The 21800-nt window shown below is 41.6% G+C and overlaps 1 protein-coding gene across 1 annotated transcript in view; it reads right to left on the bottom strand.

Annotated features, from left to right (window-relative positions):
- sspo (SCO-spondin) overlaps window positions 1-21800 on the bottom strand; it is a 391512-nt gene that overhangs the window by 278414 nt on the left and 91298 nt on the right. The window contains 6 exon segments of the mRNA XM_061922415.1: window positions 2609-2761; window positions 5345-5576; window positions 7672-7769; window positions 7857-7979; window positions 9517-9750; window positions 18540-18661. Of these exon segments, the coding sequence (XP_061778399.1) occupies window positions 2609-2761; window positions 5345-5576; window positions 7672-7769; window positions 7857-7979; window positions 9517-9750; window positions 18540-18661 (962 nt within the window).

Raw genomic sequence — 21800 nt, 5'->3', positions numbered from 1 at the left:
ATGAGCATGGAGGGTGGGACTTCTGAGAATGTATAATTGTCATGACATATTCTAAAAGAGTTAGAACAAGCCGGAAGGAACGGATGTGTCGTTCTGGTTTGGTCTCGCTTTGCAAAGCTTGTTATTATTTGTTTGTTACTTTGATAAATAATTTTTAAGCTCTTTGTCACTAAAGGATTGTCTTTAAGAAATTTCCACGACAATCGTCAAACAGGAATCTTTCATCCTCGCTCAAATTAATGGGGAAATTGTCGTTTTCTCGGTCTGAATAACTGTTTTTGTTGGAGGCTCCCATTAAAATCAATGTGAATATATGAGGAGCCATCAACATGTGACGTCATCGTCTGCGACTTCCGGTAGAGGCAGGGCTTTTCTCCAGTTGCAAACTTTATCGTGGATGTTCTCTACTAAATGCTTTCAGCAAAAATATGGCAATATCGCGAAATGATCAAGTATGACACATAGAATGGACCTGCTATCCATAGAATGGACCTGCTATCCCCGTTTGAATAAGAAAATCTCATTTCAGTAGGCCTTTGATTGTGAAGAGGACTGACTTTTCTGGAAAAACCATGACAGTGCAGACTTGTTTTACGGAAAGAAAAGACATGATATATACTATATCTCTCTCATAGAAGCACAAGAGCAGACACACACACATAGAAGACGAAGGGGAGGGAGAAGCCCTTTGTCTTTTGCTCGCCCCATCTGCTTCTTTTTTGTCTGCTCTTTGTGGGTGGATTTTACTTTCTTAAATGTTTATTCATGTATTAATATGGTTGTTAAAGTTAAGGAGTTTTGTGATATTGAAAAATTGTGAGGGCACCATGGTGGCTTCTGTGTGTGTACGCTTGTTGGCATAACAGTGTATACAGAACAGTTCAGCTTGTTGTTTTGGCTTGTTAATAAATAGAAAGTTGATCCATTACTACTTGTTATGTTTGTTTGATATAGTTGTGTTTAAAGTGTAAAAACTTTACTAAAATAGGGACTTTTGTCAAGGCTGGAATCCATTACTCGTGTTTGCATTGTTTCTTGTGGGGAACTCTGCTTTACTATATGAACTTTTGGATTGAGGAACCCTGTCAATGAACCAATTAAGTTCATAAATCAAGGCTCCACTGTATTTCATATTTGGTGTAGTACATGGGTGTCAAACTCTGGCCCGTGGGCCAAATTTGGCCCGCCATGTAATTTAGTTTGGCCCTTAAGGCAATATCAAATTAACATTAGAGCTGACCCGGCGGTATTATACAGCAGTGGTGCCGCTGTAACACCGCATTCACCGCTAATACTCTTACTTGCCAACCCTCCCGATTTTCCCAGAAGACTCCCGAATTTCAGTGGCCCTCTTGAAAATCACCCGGGGGCAACCATTCTCCAGAATTTCTCCCAATTTCCACCCGGACAACAATATTGAGGACCCTGCCTTTATCGTACTCTACAACCTGTCGTCATGTTCTCTTTTCCTCCCTACAAACAGCGTGCCAGCCCAGTCACATAATATATGCGGCTTTTACGCACAGAAATGAATGCTATGCATACTTGGTCAACACCCTTACTGAAGGTGGCCGTGAAAAACAACTTTGACACTGTTACAAATATGCGCCACACAGTGAACCCATACCAAACAAGATTGACAAAAACATTTTGGGAGAACATTCGCAACATAAACACAACAGAACAAATACCCAGACTACCTTGCAGCACTAACTTTTCTGGGACGCTACACTATACACCACCCCCCCCGCTACCACCATTTTTTAAATTTTCATTTTATTTAATATGCCATTGATATTCTTTCGTTTGTTTTTCGAAAGTTGATTTTGCACTGTTAAGTTATATAAGCGTTGCTTGTTTTATATTCGGTGTTAAAGCAAATCAGTTTAGCAAACTGAGCAATAATTAACGTTTTTATTCTTGCACTATCTCTGGCTACTTGAATGTTTGATTCATTCATTGTTGTTATTTTATTTTCAAATGTATTATTAGGCTTTGGAAAAAGTTTATTTTGATACACACCTCAGAGGGCTGCAAATAGAAAAGAGGCATTACATTTTTATTCAAATTTTATTTGATATGCCATTGATATTTTTTAATTATTATTATTTGAAACTCGATTTTGCATGTCACTATAAAGTAACTTTAGCTTTGCTTGTTCAATATTCATAGCAAAACTTGTTTAGGTCCTATTAATTTGTTCAATTTTGGCCCGCGGCTTTGTTCAGTTTTTAAATTTTGGCCCACTCTGTATTTGAGTTTGACACCCCTGGTGTAGTAGGTATTATTTTTGAGATTTTTCAGACCAAATAACATGTTGTGAAAGAAAATCATCCGTCCCCGGGCCTTGAGTTTGACACCACTGCCTTATGGACTATGCATGTTGTGAAACGAGTACGGCGTCAATACGGGGGACAACCTCTACTTGAGGATATACCACAGTCCAATATAATATATTTGTCTCCAAATGGGTTATATGACAACACAATAAAGACAAAACTATCACAACAGACAACATATAAAATGATAATGATGAAAGATATGCCTTCACCCTATAAATCATTTTACTATGTTTTCAACTGTATTATTTATACCAGGCAGCTCTTACTGATTTCCATGTTGAGATTGGATGATCCTGGGAGCCGGGAGCAGTCTCGGCCTCCATTTCGAGGGGGGATACAGCCTCTGTGTCGGACCTGGATTCCTCCACAACCACTGGAACAGTTTGACCAAGTCACCCATGGCAGCCACTGACCATCAACTGGTGAAGAGGAAGACACATGTTATTTCACAGGTCTTAAATCCCTCTTTCTGTGTCCAGATATGATAGTTCATGTTTCATATTCCTCAGACGTTAGTGTTTTCCATACATGAATTTACTTTTGGTGCTACCTGCTGGCCCTCATGTGTTAACCGATGATTGGACTGTGTGAATCTAGTCTGTCGTAACAACTCCCTACCGTAGGTGGCAGTATGCATTCAGAGCACCACTTCTTAACACATTACCTGGGCCCTTGTGTAAAAAGCTTGCTTAAGCACAAAAAACAGCCGTTCCCCGTCTTTCACGGCAAAGATGAGATGTATTGAAACTGACTTTGACTTGAATTTGTGCACGGCATTAGGTCGACTTATTGGCTGAGCTATGCACATTTCTACAGGCTGTGGATACTTTAGCAACACAAAGAGGTGATGCTGGGTAACAGTTCACATAAATTAGTGCCAACTAGAGTTGCGCGGTTTGCAGGCTCATCCGCGGAATCCGCGGATAAACTGCTGGTCGGGCGGTTGACATGACGAAAAAATAGATTTTAATTAGATTCGGGCGGGTGGCGGTTGAACCATCCGGAAATATTTGATATGCATGGTTCTGTGATCGGTATTCTTTGCAATTCAAAGAGCCATTTAAGACCCGTGTCATAAAGCGAAGAAGACAATAAGAGACGCTATTATTCTCCTGAATGACTGCCGGTGGTCACCCAGATAATAAGTATTAGGGCGTGCTATGAAGCCTTTGGCTTTGTTGCCTACTACATGTACGATCTGCTTGTCAGTCCAGCACCATATTGGTTGTGGTTTCCGCGGCGACATGCACACGACTGCAACGCATACTGGGTGACACAGAGTACACTAATGGTTGTGATATAATCAATTTTAACACTCTTAGTAATATGCGCCACGCTGTGAAGCCACACCAATTAAGAACGACAAACACATTTTGGGAGAACATCCTCCCAGTAACACAACATAAACGCAACACAATACCCATAATCCTTTGTATTCATGACACTTCCTGACTCTTTTATACACCCCCGCTGAAAATAAAAGACTATTGACAAAACTTGTTTTTTCTCAACTCATTAGACCAGGGGTCACCAACCTTTTTGAAACCAAGAGACGCCAGTACTGATTAATGCGAAGGGCTACCAGTTTGATACACAAATAAATTGTCAGAAATAGCCAAGTTGCTCAATTTACCTTTAATAAATAAATATATATATATATATATATATATATATATAAAAAAATGGGTATTTCTGTCTGTCATTTCGTCGTACATTTTTTTTTTCCTTTTATGGAAGATTTCTTGTAGAGAGTAAATGATGAAAAAAACACTTAATTGAACGGTTTAAAAGAGGAGAAAACACAAAAAAAAATGAAAATTAAATTTTGAAACATAGTTTATCTTCAATTTCGACTCTTTAAAATACAAAATTCAACCGAAAAAAAAATGAATTGAAAAACTAATTCAAATCTTTTTGAAAACATTTTAAAAATAATTTATGGAACATCATTAGTAATTTTTCCTGACTAAGATTAATTTTAGAATTTTGATGACATATTTTAAATAGGTTAAAATCCAATCTGCACCTTGTTAGAATATATAACAAATTGGACCAAGCTATATTTCTAACAAAGACAAATCATTATTTCTTCTATATTTTCTAGAACAAACATTTTAAAAGAAATTCAAAAGAGTTTGAAATGAGATTTAAATTTGATTCTACAGATTTTCTAGATTTGCCAGAATATTTTTTTTTTTGAAGAAGAAATATTTCACAAATATTCTTCGTCGAAAAAACAGATATTAAAATGAAGAATTATATTAAAATGTATTTATTATTCTATACAATAAATATAAATTGTCAGGAAATAAGAGGAAAGAATTTAAAAGGTAAAAAGGTATATGTGTTTAAAAATCCTAAAATAATTTTTAAGGTTGTATTTTTTCTCTAAAATTGTCTTTCTGAAAGTTATAAGAAGCAAAGTAAAACAATATATTTAGTCAAAAAAGTGAAGACCAAATCTTTAAAATATTTTCTTGAATTTTCACATTTTACTTGAATTTTGTCTCTCTTAGAATTTAAAAATGTCGAGCAAAGCGAGACCAGCTTGCTAGTAAATAAATACATTTTAAAAAATAGAGGCAGCTCACTGGTAAGTGCTGCTATTTGAGCTATTTTTAGAACAGGCCAGCGGGCTTCTCATCTGGTCCTTACGGGCTACCTGGTGCCCGCGGGCACCACGTTGGTGACCCCTGAATTAGACATTTTTATTGACCGAAATGAAAATAGGTATAATTCTTGTCAATGATCCTCTAAAAGCACTCATAGGTGGCTCAGTATTTTTTGGTTGTGACGTTAAAAAACTTTAAAAGAAGCAAAAGAACAACAGTCATATGTATTTCCAAACATGTTTTGCATTTCGTGTTTTTTGGTCACTTTTGTGACTGTTCATTAACATGATTTGCACATGTGTCATGGCCAACTACTGTTGTAGTTAGATGACGGCTTCACACCATCGCCTCAAACAGATAGCAAACATTGAACATATTCCTCATCCGTACCAGGGCAGGTGGTGTTGAAGCACTGCTGCCTCTGGACATCCTGACCCCGACAGTGGTGCAAAAGATCTCCTGAAGGACACGATCTGTGCCTGCTCATGGAGCCTGTACCACAGGAGGTGCTGCAGGGGCTCCATGGACCCCAGGAGCTCCAGTTTCTACATCCCTGCTCATCTGTAGGGCCTCCAAATGGTGCCAATGATGAGTCCGGGCAGTCTCCAACACCATTACACACCTGGGTAACAACATGGGGAGCTTGAGGATTGCATTTCAAGATACTTTAGAGCAGGGGTCACCAACCTTTTTGAAACCAAGAGCTACTTCCTGGATACTGATTAATGCGGAGGGCTACCAGTTTGATACACACTTAAAAAAATTGCCAGAAATAACTAATTTGCTCAATTTACCTTTAACTCTATGTTATTATTAATAATCAATGATATTTATCTTTGTGGAAACACTGATCATTTTAATGATTTCTCACAATAAATATATATATAGAAACAGATAAATATAAAAAAAATAATAATGGGTATTTCTGTCCGTCATTCCGCAGTAGATTTTTTTTCCTTCTACGGAAGATTTTTTGTAGAGAATAAATGATGAAAAAAACACTTAATTGAACGGTTTAAAAGAGGAGAAAACACGAAAAAAATTAAAATAAAATTTTGAAACATAGTTTATCTTCAAATTTTTAGACCAGTTGATCTGCCGTTTCTTTTCTTTTTCTTCTATGTCCCACTCTCCCGTGTCGAGGGGGTCCGGTCCGATCCGGTGGCCATGTACTGCTCGCCTGTGTATCGGCTGGGGACATCTCTGCGCTGCTGGTCCGCCTACGCTTGGGATGGTTTCCTGCTGGCTCCGCTGTGAACGGGACTCTCGCTGCTGTGTCTTGGATCCTCTTGGGACTGGACTCTCGCGACTGTGTTGTATCCATTGTGGATTGAACTTTCACAGTATCATGTTAGATCCGCTCGACATCCATTGCTTTCCTCCTCTCTAAGGTTCTCATAGTCATCATTGTCACCAATGTCCCACTGGGTGTGAGTTTTCCTTGCCCTTATGTGGGCCTACCGAGGATGTCGTGGTGGTTTGTGCAGCCCTTTGAGACACTAGTGATTTAGGGCTATATAAGTAAACATTGATTGATTGACTGATTGATTGATTGAATTTTGATTCTTTGAAATTCCAAATTCAACCGAAAAAAAGAAGACAAAAACTAGCTAATTCGAATCTTTTTGAAAAAATTAAAAAAATCATTTAGGGAACATCATTAGTCATTTTTCCTGGTTAAAATTAATTTAAAAATTTTGATGACATGTTTTAAATAGGTTAAAATCCAATCTGCACTTTGTTAGAATATAAAACAAATTGGACCAAGCTATATTTCTAACAAAGACAAATCGTTATTTCTTCTAGATTTCCCAGAACAAAAAATCTAAAATAAATTCAAAAGACTTTTTGTATATGTGTATATGTATAATTGTATATGTGTTTAAAAATCATAAAATCATTTTTAAGGTTGTATTTTTTCTCCAAAATTGTTTTTCTGAATTGATTGATACTTTATTAGAAGATTACACAGTTCAGTACATATTCCGTACAATTGACCACTAAATGGTAACACCGAATAAGTTTTTAAACTTAAGTCGGGCTCCACGTTAATCAATTCATGGTAAAAGTTCATGAAAGTTATAAGAAGCAAAGTAAAAAAATAAATGAATTTATTTATACAAATTCTATTTGAGTTTTGTCTCTTTTAGAATTAAAAATGTCAAGCAAAGCGAGACCAGCATGCGAGTAAATAAACAAAATTTAAAAAATAGAGGCAGCTCACTGGTAAGTGCTGCTATTTGAGCTATTTTTAGAACAGGCCAGCGGGCGATTCATCTGGTCCTTACGGGCGACCTGGTGCCCGCGGGCACCGCGTTGGTGACTCCTGCTTTAGAGTTACCGTAACTCCAGTGATATTTTCATTGAAACAAGAGTTTCCATGGTAGTGGTTGAGATTGATTTTCAAACTATTGCACACAATCCATTTCGTGTTTGTCTTCTTGAAAATGCAGACACATGCATATGCTGATTAATAAAACACACAATACTAGAGTAGGAAAAGTGAGTAAAAAGGGACGCAGCATGAAAATAGCAGTGTTTGCGAGTTAGCTGAAAAAGTTAATAAAATATTATCATTTACAAATAAGTCACATTAGCGACGTTTTGTTTCGGTGTGCATCACGACAGTAAATATGTTTGTAATTGCTACATGACGAAGTTGGAAAATGTCTCATTTAATTTTCTCGATAGAAAACCCACAGAAAAAGAACACCTACCATGTTGAACTGGATACAGGAGCCATCAAGACAGGTGAATTCTGGACAGGCAACCGTAGTATTCTTACCACCAGGAGGTGCTGGTGACACATTTTTTCCTGAACCACCACAAGCATGTTATTTAAGCTTGGTCACTTTCATCTGTACAATTGTCAAAGATGTCTCAGAATCTTTAGAGAACTCACCACAAACCAACTCGTCGTCGCCCCTGGGACAGTCTGGAAATCCGTTGCACACTTTAGTCATGTTAACACAGGTTCGATTATCACACGAGAAGCTGTCTGGGCACGGAGGTATCCGAGCAGAGCCTATAACGGTAAAGAAGCATCCAATCCAATCCAATCCACTTCATTTATATAGCACATTTAAACAACAATAACGTTTCCAAAGTGCTGCACAGCCATGTTAAAAACAATATTAAAAAAAAAAAAGAAACAATATTATGCTCCGTCAATGACTGAATAAAAACAAAAAATAAATAAATATAAAACCAATAAAGACAATATAAAAACAAATATGATTAAAAACTATTTTAAAGGGTAAAATCAATTAAAACAGTAAAATAGAAATCAAAGTGTATAAAAAACACAGAGGACAACAGAGGACAGAGAACCACACAACTCACGTAGTGTTAAAAGCCAAAGAATAAAAGTGGGTCTTAAGACGAGACTTAAAACACTCCACTGTGGGAGCAGTTTGAACATGGAGGGGCAGAGTGTTCCAGAGCTTAGGGCCGACCACAGAGAAGGCCCTGTCTCCCCTGGTCTTAAGTCTGGTCTTGGGCACCACGAGCTGGAGCTGGCTCTCGGACCTCAGAGCGCGCGCAGGAATGTAAATTTGGATGAGGTCCGAGATATACTGAGGTGCCAGTCCATGTAAAGATTTAAAAACAAACAGCAATGTTTTAAATTCAATTCTAAAATGAACAGGGAGCCAGTGCAAACTCTGAAGAATTGGGGTTATATGCTGGCGTTTCCTGGCCCCTGTTAAAAGTCGTGCTGCCGCGTTCTGGACTAATTGCAACCGGGAGAGAGCTTTTTGGCTAATGCTAGCATAAAGTGCATTGCAGTAGTCCAGGCGACTTGAAATAAAAGCATGCACGACTTGTTCAAAAAGGTTAAAAGATAAAAACGGTTTAACCTTTACTAAAAGACGAAGGTGATAAAAACACGATTTTAAAACGCCATTGACTTGTTTGTCAAGTTTAAAATGGCTGTCTATAGTGACGCCAAGGCTGGTGACTTTGGGACGCACATCATTTTGCAATGGTCCCAAGTCAGTGGTTTTTCCCTCATTCATTATTAAAAAATTCTGGGCTAACCAAGCCTTGACGTCACATAGACAGTTAAGAAGGGGTGTCAGGGGGCCGTGGCTTTTTGAAATCTGCATATAAATTTGGCAGTCATCTGCATAAAAGTGATAAAACACTTCATGTTTCTTAAAAATCTCTCCAAGAGGGAGTAGATAAAGGGCGAACAGGATGGGGCCTAAAATAGATCCCTGGGGGACACCACAGTAAAGCGGGGCAGAAGAGGAGGTGGCGTCCCCCATCCTGACAGAGAAGGACCTCTCAGACAGGTAAGATCTGAACCACTCTAACGCAGTCCCCCTGACACCCACACAGTCTCTCAGGCGGTCTAAAAGAATTGTGTGGTCGACTGTGTCAAAGGCAGCTGTAAGATCTAAAAGCACTAAAATGGCAGAGCTGCCAGAATCAGACATTAAAAGCAAGTCATTAAAAACCTTTAAAAGTGCAGATTCAGTACTGTGCAAAAACCATAAACAATGCTTGCTTTGGTCTTTGCAGCAACTGGGCATAAACTAATAGATTCATTAGCGACTCACCGCAATTGTCGACACTTTCATCCGAGGCATCTCTGCAGTCTTTGTGGCCGTCACAAAGCTGCTGGTAACGCACACACTGGTCCCCACTCAGGCAGGACACCTGACCAGGACCACACATTGATGGGCACGGCTGCTCATCACTACCATCCAAACAGTCCGTTTCACCGTCACAGTGCCAAGCCTGAGGCACACACTGTCCTCCTGTGGCGCATTCAAACTCATAGGACCAACAAGCTGCAGACACAGTGGAAGGTCAGAGTTAAGGCTGGGCGATATGTCGATGTACTCGATATATCGCGGGTTTGTCTCTGTGCAATATAGAAAATGACTATATCGTAATATTCTAGTGTACGTTCTCACGCAGTTGCTTTTAGCTGCTGTCACTACACTACAGCAGGGGTCGGGGACCTTTTTGGCTGAGAGAGCCATGAAAGCCAAATATTTCAAAATGTATTTCCGTAGGAGCCATATAGCATTTTTCAACACTGAATACAACTAAATTTGTGTATTTTTAAGTATGACCAACATTTGTAGAGTATAATAAGTCTCTTATTCTTTTTAACAACATTGTTATTCTAAAAGTTAACCAATAATAAATATAATACTTCTTACCATTAATGCGACATCGTGAACAGGTGCGGTAGAAAACGGATGGTTGGATTAAAATGCATGTAAATGTTTTATTTTTGAAACTGTGATTACCAGCGGAATTATTCATTACTTATCGTGTTAAGCAATGTCAGCTAAGATTTATCTGGGAGCCAGATGACTGCCATAGGTCCCCTACCCCTGGTTTAAGCATTAAACAACTTTTTACCTGCACCCTGCCCCCCCCTGTTTCCCACATCTACAAAGCAATTAGCTACCGACTGCCACCTACTGATATGGAAGAGTATTACACGGTTACTCGGCATAGCTGGGTTAGGAGAGTGGCTGTGCTAACAACCTGAGGGTTCCAGGTTCCATTCCCGCTTCCGCCATCCTAGTCACTGCCGTTGTGTCCTTGGGCAAGACACTTTACACACCTGCCCCCAGTGCCACCCACACTGGTTTAAATGTAACTTAGATATTGGGTGTCACTTTGTAAAGCGCTTTGAGTCACTGGATAAGCGCTATATAAATATAATTATCTGAGAGCCATATGTAGTCATCAAAAGAGCCACATCTGGCTCTAGAGCCATAGGTTCCCTACCCCTGCACTACAGGCTCTTCACACTCTGTTGTCTCGCCTTCTCAAGGACAGCAAATGTACCTTCTTACATACTTCACATACTGTCACTTCATACGTCACATACGTATACGCCCTCGCGGAGCAGAGAGGTAGCAGCATGGGTAACGTTATCTGTGATGCTAGCGGAGCCGTGCGAGTGGTAATACAAGAGAAAGAAGGTGCGAGTCTGGTAACAAATGAAGGAAGAATTAATTCCCAAGAAAAACAGCAAGGGGTCCATTGTCCGGCGGTGGTTTGGCTTCAAGTGGGAATATGTCGAATAGACAACTTTAATTTGTCAAGTGTGGGGCACAAGCGTTGCTACAAAAAGTAGCATACAGCTAATGTGTAGCATTATTTGAAAAGTCACCCGCTAAAGCAGGGGTGTCAAACTCAAATACAGAGTGGGCCAAAATTTAAAACTGAACATAGCCGCGGGCCAAGGTTGAACAAATTAACCTTTTAATATGGACACAAACAAGTTTTGCATTGAATATTAAACAAGCAAGGCTTATATAACTTTATAGTGACATGCAAAATCAAGTTTCAAATTATAATAATAATGATTAAAAAATATCAATGGCATATCAAATAAAATTTTAATAAAAATTGGGGAGGGCGGGGTTTGGTGGTAGCGGGTATGTATATTGTAGCGTCCCGGAAGAGTTAGTGCTGCAAGGGGTTCTGGGTATTTCTTCTGTTTGTTGCGATTCTGGTTTATTGTTCCATTTTTGTATCACCCTGTTGTTTAACGTCTTTATTTCCTGTTTAGTCTGTCACCATGGTAGCTCATTAGTTCACCTGCCCCTTGTTATCTACGCACACCTGTTTTCTTCTAATCACCTCCCTTATTTAAACTCACCCCTTTTCGTTATTCATTCTCGGATCCTAATTTGCCCACGCGCAACAGTGACGACTCTCATCCTTCGTATGTATTTTCTTGCTAGCTCTTACGCTAAGCCACTTGATATTCCAGCTTTCATGCTGATTGTTTTTGTTTACTCTTTTGTGTCCTCATGCCAAGTTTTACTTTTCCTTGTGTTTATCCTAGCTTTGACGCTAGTGTCTTTTGTTTGCCTTTTCTCTTTACACCAGTGTTTTTGTTTCTAGCCTTTTGTTATTTATTAAATAAATACCTTATATCTTACCTTTGCTGTGTTCTGCTTTGACGCATCCACGGGAAAACAACACCGGCATTACCATGCCGAAGAAAAGTCTTGACACTGTTGCGTTTATGTTGTGCTACGGTGCGGATGTTCTCCCGAAATGTGTTTGTCATTCTTGTTTGGTGTGGCTACACAGTGTGGCGCATATTTGTAAAAATGTTAAAGTTGTTTATACGGCCACCCTCAGTGTGACCCTTATGGCTGTTGATCAAGTATGCTTTGCATTCACTTGTGTGTGTTAAAGCCGCATGTATTATGTGACTGGGCCGGCACGTTGTTTGTATGGCGGAAAAGCGGACGTGACGACAGGCTGTAGAGGACGCTAAAGGCAGTGCCTTCAAAGCACGCCCCCAATATCGTTGTCCGGGTGGAAATCGGGAGAAATTCGGAAGAATGGTTGCCCAGGGAGATTTTCGGGAGGGGCATCAAACTTTAGGAGTCTCCCGGGAAAATCGTGATGGTTGGCAAGTAAGAGTATCAGTGGTGAATGCAGTGTTACAGAGGCATCCATCCATCCATCATCTTCCGCTTATCCGAGGTCGGGTCGCGGGAGCAACAGCCTAAGTAGGGAAACCCAGACTTCCCTCTCCCCAGCCACTTCGTCTAGCTCTTCCCGGGGGATCCCGAGGCGTTCCCAGGCCAGCCGGGAGACATAGTCTTCCCAACGTGTCCTGGGTCTTCCCCGTGGCCTCCTACCGGTTGGACGTGCCCTAAACACCTCCCTAGGGAGGCGTTCGGGTGGCATCCTGACCAGATGCCCGAACCACCTCATCTGGCTCCTCTCGATGTGAAGGAGCAGCGGCTTTACTTCGAGTCCCTCCCGGATGGCAGAGCTTCTCACCCTATCTCTAAGGGAGAGCCCCGCCACACGGCGGAGGAAACTCATTTCGGACGCTTGTACCCGTGATCTTATCCTTTCGGTCATGACCCAAAGCTCATGACCATAGGTGAGGATGGGAACGTAGATCGACCGGTAAATTGAGAGCTTTGCCTTCCGTCTCAGCTCCTTTTCACCACAACGGATCGGTACAACGTCCGCATTACTGGAGACGCCGCACCGATCCGCCTGTCGATCTCACGATCCACTCTTCCCTCACTCGTTTACAAGACTCCTAGGTACCTGAACTCCTCCACAGAGGCATCGGCGCTGTATAATACCGGCGGGCCAGCTCTAATTTTAATTTGATATTACCTCAAGGGCCAAATGAAATTACACGGCAGGCCAAATATGGCCCGCGGGCCAGAGTTTGACACCCATGCGCTAGTGAATGAAAAGTGTTTAATCCACATATCAACATCTCCATTCGGTGCCACACGCCCATCCTATCAAAATGCCGGGGCAAACATTTCCAAATCAACACCGTATGAAAAAAATACCAACAACAAAAGGCGATAATGTCCACAGTAAACTACCGTATTTCTTTAAATAGCCGCCGGGGCGCTAATTAATTTAAAACCTCTTCTCACTCCTGCGCCTATTCAAAGCATGCGGTAAAAGTAAGCTGGCGCTAATAACTTTAAAACCTCTTCTCACCCCTGCGCTTACCAATGGCATGCAGTAAAAAATTGAGTGTGATAATAATTTAAAATAATAAAAAATTATTCTGCGTTGGGGACCACTGCTCTATAGCATGTAATCGCGCCCACTTTTTCACCATGCTGTCTGCGTGCCGGCCGGACTCATGCATTTCGCTGCTTTTTAAACAACATTGCAATGCATACTTGGTCAACAGCCATACCTTTTACACTGATATTTGTGATATAAACAACTTTAAAACTCTTACCAATATGCGCCACACTCTGTGAACCCTAACCAAACAGTGCCAGCGGTTGTATGGACGGTGTAGCCAGGAGTCGTGGATGCATTGCATTGTGGGTAGGTGTTGTGTTGCGTTTGTGGTGTTTTGCAGGGCCTATGTTTACCAGAAATGTGTTTGGTTAGGGTTCACAGAGTGTGGCGCATATTATTAAGAGTGTTGAAGTTGTTTTATATCACAACCATTAGTGTGATCTGTATGGCTGTGGAACAAGACCCCTGGTTTACAAAGAGTAAAAGCAAAAATACTCCTCCGCCATTTTAAAATGACGGCAGTGGAAGGGTCACTCGTGATGTCACAAATTTGACCAGGCGGAGAAAGTAAACATGCACTAATTAACTTGGGGAGCAAGTTTTGCTTGGCCATAATTCAAAGCAAGCACACATTACACGCCTGGCGGATATTCAAGGAAATATGGTAATTCATATTGTATCATTTTCAATTCTATTATTATGTCTAGATTATTAAGGAGAAGTGGTAGAAAATGACTTACTAATCTACTTCTTAATATCTGCTTACTTTCTCTTTTAATATGTTCTATCTACACTTCGGTTAAAATGTAACAATCACTTATTCTTCTGTTGTTTGGATGCTTCACATTAGTTTTGGATGACAACACAAATGTGGGTATCAATCCGGTACCAAGTCGTACCAGTACATATTAGCAGTAGTATAGTACCGAATATGATTCATTAGTACAAACCCTGTTTCCATATGAGTTTCGAAATTGTGTTAGATGTAAATATGAACGGAATACAATGATTTGCAAATCATTTTCAACCCATATTCAGTTGAATATGCTACAAAAACAACATATTTGATGTTCAAACTGATAAAAAAGAAAAAATGTTGTGCAAATAATCATTAACTTTAGAATTTGATGCCAGCAACACGTAGAAGTTGAGCGAGGTGGCAATAAATACTGATCAAGTTGAGGAATGCTCATCAAACACTTATTTGGAACATCCCACAGGTGTGCCATGATTGGGTATAAAAACAGCTTCCCAAAAAATGCTCAGTCTTTCACAAGAAAGGATGGGGCGAGGTACACCCCTTTGTCATCAACTGCGTGAGCAGGTAGTCAAACAGTTTAAGAACAACGTTTCTCAAAGTGCAAATGCTAGAAATTTAGGTATTTCAACATCTACGGTCCATAATTTCATCAAAATGTTCAGAGAATCTGGAGAAAGCACTCCACGTAAGCGGCATGGTCGGAAACCAACATTGAATGACCGTAACCTTCGATCCCTCAGACGGAACTTTATCAAAAACCGACATCAATCTCTAAAGGATATCACCACCTGGGCTCAGGAACACTTCAGAAAACCACTGTCAGTAACTACAGTTGGTCGCTACATCTGTAAGTGCAAGTTAAAGCGCTACTATGCAAAGTGAAAGCCATTTATCAACAACATCCGGAAACGCCGCTAGCTTCTTAGACTTCCTTTTTATTGTCATTCAAATTTGAACTTTACAGTACAAATAAGAACAACATATTGTTGCATTAGCTCTTGGTAGTGCAGGATAAATAAAAGCAATAAGATACAGATATAAATAAATAGATTACTGTACAGATAAATATATTGCACTTTTGCACATGCATCCAGGTTTATGGATGTATGTTATATTGTATTTTTTATTCCAGTGAGTTAATACATTTTTGGGGGAGTTGAGGGGATAATTTAATTAAGATGCGTTCAAGAGTCTTACGGCCTGAGGGAAGAAGCTGTTACAGAACCTGGAGGTTCTGCTTCGGAGGCTGCGGAACCTCTTCCGAGAGTCCAGCAGTGCAAACAGTCCTTGGTGGGGGTGGGAGGAGTCTTTGCAGATTTTCTGAGCCCTGGTCAGGCAGCGGCTTTTTGCGATCTCCTGGATAAGAGGAAGAGGAATCCTGATAATCTTTTCTGCCGTCCTCACCACTCTCTGGAGAGACTTCCAGTCTGAGGAATTGCAGGCTCCATTCCACACAGAGATGCTGTTGGTCAGCACGCTCTCTATAGTGCCTGTGTAGAATGTGGGGAGAATGGAGAAAGGGAGCTGTGCTCTTTTCATCCGACGCAAAAAGTGCATGCGCTGCTGAGCTCTTTTTACAAGAGCTCCGTTGTGTAGGGACCAGGTTATATTGTCTGTAATCTGCACCCCCAGGAACTTGGTGCTGCTTACCATCTCCACCGCTGTGCCGTTGATGAAGAGTGGAGCGTAGCTGGACTGGTGCTTCCTGAAGTCAACAATGATCTCCTTGGTCTTGTCGACGTTCAGGACCAGGTTGTTGGTTCTGCACCAGTCAACCAGATGTTTCACCTCCTACCTGTAGTCCATGTTGTTATTGTCACGGATGAGGCCCACTACTGTCGTGTCGTCTGCATACTCCACAATGTGGTTAGTAGTGGACCTGGCGCAGCAGTCATGGGTCATCAATGTGAACAGCAGCAGACTCAGGACACAGCCCTGGGGGGAGTCGGTGCTCAGGGAGATGGCACTGGAGGTGGTTGTTGTCCACTTTCACAGATTGGGGTCTGTCTGTGAGGAAGTCAAGCAGCCAGTTGCATAGGGGGGTACTGAATCCAAGGGACGCCAGTTTGCTCACCAAATGCTGCGGGATGAATGCTGCGGGATGAATGCTGAGCTGAGGTCCAGAAACAACATCCGCACGTGTGTGTCCTTTCCTTCTAGATGTTCTAAGCTTAGGTGGAGTAAAGAGGAGATGGCGTCCTCTGTGGAGGGCTTTGGGCGATAAGTGAACTGGTATGGGTTGAATGTGGGGGGAAGTCTGGAGACAATGTATTCCTTTACCAGCCTCTCGAAGCACTTCATTATGATGGGGGTGAGTGCCACGGGCGATAATCATTGAGGGAGGAGATTGTGGGGTTTTTAGGCACAGGAATGATTGTGGCCGTCTTGAAACATGATGGTACCACAGCCTGGGTCAGCGAGATGTTGAAGATGTCTGTGAGAACCCCCGCCAGCTGGTCTGCACATCCCTTAAGCACCGTGCCCGGAATGTCATCAGGTCCCGGTGCTTTCCGGGGGTTCACTCTCCTCAGGGTTTTCAGGAAATCCGCTGTGTCCAGGTTGAGCGGCTGCTCATCAGGGCTAGGGATGGAGTTTCTCGCCGGAGTGGTGTTAAGTGCCTCAAACCTTGCAAAGTAGTTGTTTAGGTCATTTAGGAAGCTGATACTGTTGTCACAGGGACGGGGGGCAGCTTTATAGTCTGTGATGACCTGTATGCCCTGCCACATCCGTATAGTGTTTGTGGGGTTCTCGAAGAAGTCCTGCACTTTCTGACTGTGAGCACGGTTTGCAACCTTAATGGGACGGTTCAGGTTAGCTCTGGCTGTGTTTAATGCTACCATGTAACCATGGGCCCGAGATTATCTAAGATGGACTGATACAAAGTGGAAAAGTGTTCTGTGGTCTGACGAGTCCACATTTAAAATTGTTTTTGGAAATATTCGACACCGTGTCACAAGGGGAAGTGAACCATCCAGACTGTTATCGACGCAAAGTTCAAAAGCCAGCCTCTGTGATGGTATGGGGGTGCGCGGCACCGCTGCTGCCTACTGCTCCCCTCACCTCCCAGGGGGTGAACAAGGGGATGGGTCAAATGCAAAGGACAAATTTCACCACACCTAGTGTGTGTCTGACAATCACTGGTACTTTAACTTAAATTATCTTAACATTAGTGCCCAAGGTATGGATAACTTACACATCTGTGAAGGCACCATTAAAGCTGAAAGGTACATACGGGTTTTTGAACAACATATGCTGACATCTAAGCGCCGAGTTTTTCATGGACACCCATGCTTATTTTAGCAAGACAATGCCAAGCCACATTCAGCACGTTACAACAGCGTGGCTTTGTAAAAAAAGGGTGCGGGTACTTTCCTGGCCCGCCTTCAGTCCAGACCTGTCTCCTATCGAAAATGTGTGAGCATTATGAAGCGTAAAATACGACAGCGGAGACCCCAGACTGTTGAACGACTGAAGCTCTACATAAAACAAGAATGGGAAAGAATTCCACTTTCAAAGCTTCAACAATTAGTTTCCTCAGTTCCCAAACGTTTATTGAGTGTTGTTAAAAGAAAAGGTGATGTAACACAGTGGTGAACATGCCCTTTCGGGGCGGTATAGCTCGGTTGGTAGAGCGGCCGTGCCAGCAACTTGAGGGTTGCAGGTTCGATCCCCGCTTCCGTTATCCTAGTCACTGCCGTTGTGTCTTTGGACAAGACACTTTACCCACCTGCTCACAGTGGTGAACATGCCCTTTCCCAACTACTTTGGCGCGTGTTGCAGCCCTGAAATTCTAAGTTAATTATTATTTGCAAAAAAAAAATAAAGTTTATGAGTTTGAACATCAAATATCTTGTCTTTGTAGTGCATTCATTTGAATATAGGTTGAAAAGGATTTGCAAATCATTGTATTCCGTTTATATTTACATTTAACACAATTTCCCAACTCCTATGGAAACGGGGTTTGCATCACAGTACTATACCAAACCGTACAACCCTAGTGTAATTTAAATGAAAATACAATTTTTCATACATAAACCATTTTCTAGACACTGTCATATCCTTACCCGGACTCAGCAAAGTAGGGGTCATAGGTGAAGGAAGCGGGGTTATGAAAGAATAGCAGTTGAATCTGTTCTCATCCTCTCCAGCCGGGCAGTCTTGTGTTCCGTCACAGAGCATGGACATGGCAACACATGTGCCATCACTGCAGGCGAATTGGTTGGGTCCGCATGTTACTGTAAAAGTTTAAGGACCTTTTAGACATACACTACTGTTGACCAAATTAAATATGAATAGCTATTGGTATTATTATTACACCTTTTCTTGGGCAGACCGCTTCGTCTGTTCCAGATGGACAGTCTGGATGTCCGTCACACACTTTCTCTGCAGAGACACACTGGTCACCCGGGCACTGAAATTCAGTCTGTGCGCACACACACCTAAGAAGCAAGCGAACAGGAGATGACGAAAGACAATTGTTTTGCTAGGGAACAAATCAACAAAGTAAGGCCAGACAAGTTTGACTTGCAAGATTTTTGGTTTGGCCCACCAAAAAATGGCAACCCGAATCTAATACATATTCATACTGACCTCTCTCAAGCTCAAACAGCCAATAATGGCATCTCCGCAAAGTTAACTAGTTGCCATTTAGCCATATTATTCACACTAATTTAAGAACTGTATTACTGTATTTACATATCAACTATTTGTGTTTCACGCTTAAAGGCCTACTGAAACCCACTACTACCGACCACGCAGTCTGATAGTTTACATATCAATTATGACATATTAACATTGCAACACATGCCAATACAGACTTTTTAGTTTACTAAATTGCAATTTTAAATTTCCCGCGAGTTTCTTGTTGAAAACGTCGCGGAATGATGACGTGTACGCGTGACGTCACGGACTGTCAGGAAATATTAGCGCAGCACCAAACACGGCTAAAAGTAGTCTCTGTTCATCGCGTAGTTACACAGTATTTTGGACATCTGTGTTGCTGAATCTTTTGCAATTTGTTCATTTAATAATGGAGACTATAAAGAACAATGCTGTCGGTGGAGAGTGGTGGATTGCAGCTGTCTTCAGCACCGAGACACAGCCGGAGTTTCTTTGTTTGTTGTGAAGCAGAGCTGTCAAGCAAACATGTTTCTCTATGTCAACCAGCATGTTTTTGGATGGGAATATTGTGATATATATATCTTACCGGAGACATCATTGGACTATTCGTCGTCCTGCAGCAGCTGTCCAAAAAGGATGCGGTGAGCTTGTCTCCTCAGCTTCTCTCTGAGACACTGCTTGTTCACCGCAGCCATCCGACTTCGACGTATGTCTTTACAATCTTTACAATCTCACTAAAACACTATTAAAACAATAAGCAAATAAGGGATTTTCCAGATTTATCCTAGTAAATGTGTCTGATTACATCTGAAACGCTCACACTGCGGCCGCCCGGAGCCGTTGCTTTTTTCTTTCTTTCTAGTCCTTCACTATCAATATCCTAATTCACAAATCTTTCATCCTCGCTAAAATTAATGGGGGAAATTGTCGCTTTCTCATTCCGAATTGCTCTTACTGCTGGTGGCTCCCATTATAAACAATGTGAATATGTGTGGAGCCCTGCAACTCGTGAAGTCACGCGCACATACTTCCGATAAAGGCAGGATTTTTTTATTAGCGACCAAAAGTTGCGAACTTTATCGTCGATGTTCTCTACTAAATCATTTCAGCGAAAATATGGCAATATCGCGAAATGATCAAGTATGACACATAGAATGGACCTGCTATTCCCGTTTAAATAAGAAAATCTCATTTCAGTAGGCCTTTAAAATCATTGTGTTTATCCTGTAGTCCATGGTACATTTTCCTTTTGGCCTGTAGCCAAAAAGTTCGGGCACCCCGGTCTTAATTTTTAGTTAGCCTCCTGCACCAACTAAATTGATAAAAAATTGTCAAATGTTTAAATATTCTCCACTAATGAATGATCATGTAAGATAATGACATTTGATGTGCCTTATGATGTTGGCAATGGTTATGAAGATGCCACAAGCATCGGCAGCCAATCAGCAGGAGGTACAGGTCAAAATGAAAGTGCTCAATCACTGGCTCCATTCAACCCTCACACTACCATTTTTTAAATTAAATCCACAAATTATACACCAAAGTTTAACTCTACAAAGTTGTCTTCTTCCTCTGTGCTTCAGTTTACAGATATCTGCTAATCTGCTATATTATACTACTGGTCACACTTTAGTCAGCACTTATCATAACAGACATATACTGTATACCAGCCACAACTGGGAGTGGAGGACGCAGTCATCTAACTGCTGAACCGAGCCCACACCCACCTGGACAAGTCTGCAAGCAGTGTGAGGGTCATGTTTTTTGACTTCTCCAGTGCTTTCAATACCATACGGCCTGGGCTACTGAGTGTGAAGTTAGAGAAGATGCAGGTGGAGGCCCCGTTGGTGTCCTGGGTTATAGATTACCTGACTGACAGACCACAGTACGTTCGACTGCAGGACTGTGTGTCTGACAGGCTGGTCAGAGACACCGGGGTCCTGCAGGGTATAGTCCTCTCCCCCTTCCTCTTCACCATTTACACCACCGATTTCCACTATCAATCAGAGTCCTGCCACCTTCAGAAGTTTTCTGATGACTCTGCGATAGTGGGGTGTATTGAGGATGGGGATGATGAGGAATACAGGGCACTGGTGAAGGACTTTGTCACATGGTGTGGAAAGAACCACCTCCAGCTCAATGTGACGAAGACCAAGGAGCTGGTTGTGGACCTGGGAAGGAGGAGGAGTACTCCGGCGACCTCTGTTTCCATCAGTTGGGTCGATGTGGACATGGTTGAGGATTATAAATACCTCTGAGTACACATCGACAACAAGCTGAATGGGTCAAAACACGCTGAGGCCCTCTACAAGAAGGGACAGAGCCGCCTCCACTTCCTCAGGAGGCTAGGATCCTTCAACGTCTGTACAAAGATGTTGAAGATGTTCTACGAGTCGGTGGTGGCGGGCGCTTTCTTGTATGCCGTGGCTTGCTGGGGCAGCGGGCTGAGAGTAAGGGACGCAAACAGACTGGACAAGTTGGTGGAGAAGTCCAGTAACGTGGTGGGAGTGAAGCTGGACTCTCTGGTGGTGGTGTCAGAGAGGAGAAGTCTAGCAAAACTCCTAGCCAGTATGGACAACACCTCCCACCCACTACACTCGGACCTTGCGGAGAGAATGAACACGTTCAGTGGAAGGCTCAGACTCCCAAAATGTAACATGGAACGACACAGGAGGTCCTTCATACCGACAGCCATCAGACTGTATAATGCATATGTTCCTTCTTGACTGCACTTAAATGTAGAATATATGTATATTATTCATATATTATATGTATAATATATGTCGTATATTATTTATTATTATTATTGTTTATTGTGAGCGAACTGTGGTGCTGAATTTCCCCCAGGGATCAATAAAGTACTTTCTATTCAATTCTATGCTGTATGTGCTTGACTATTATTACCAACTTCAGTTCTGAAAAAAAAAAATGAATAAGGAAAAATATTGTTAAATAAAA

The sequence above is a fragment of the Nerophis ophidion genome, linkage group LG15, assembly GCF_033978795.1.
Source record: "Nerophis ophidion isolate RoL-2023_Sa linkage group LG15, RoL_Noph_v1.0, whole genome shotgun sequence".
Taxonomy (NCBI): Eukaryota; Metazoa; Chordata; class Actinopteri; order Syngnathiformes; family Syngnathidae; genus Nerophis; species Nerophis ophidion.
The sequence above is the reverse complement of the archived record's forward strand: the minus strand, read 5'-3'. Positions and strand labels throughout refer to the sequence as shown.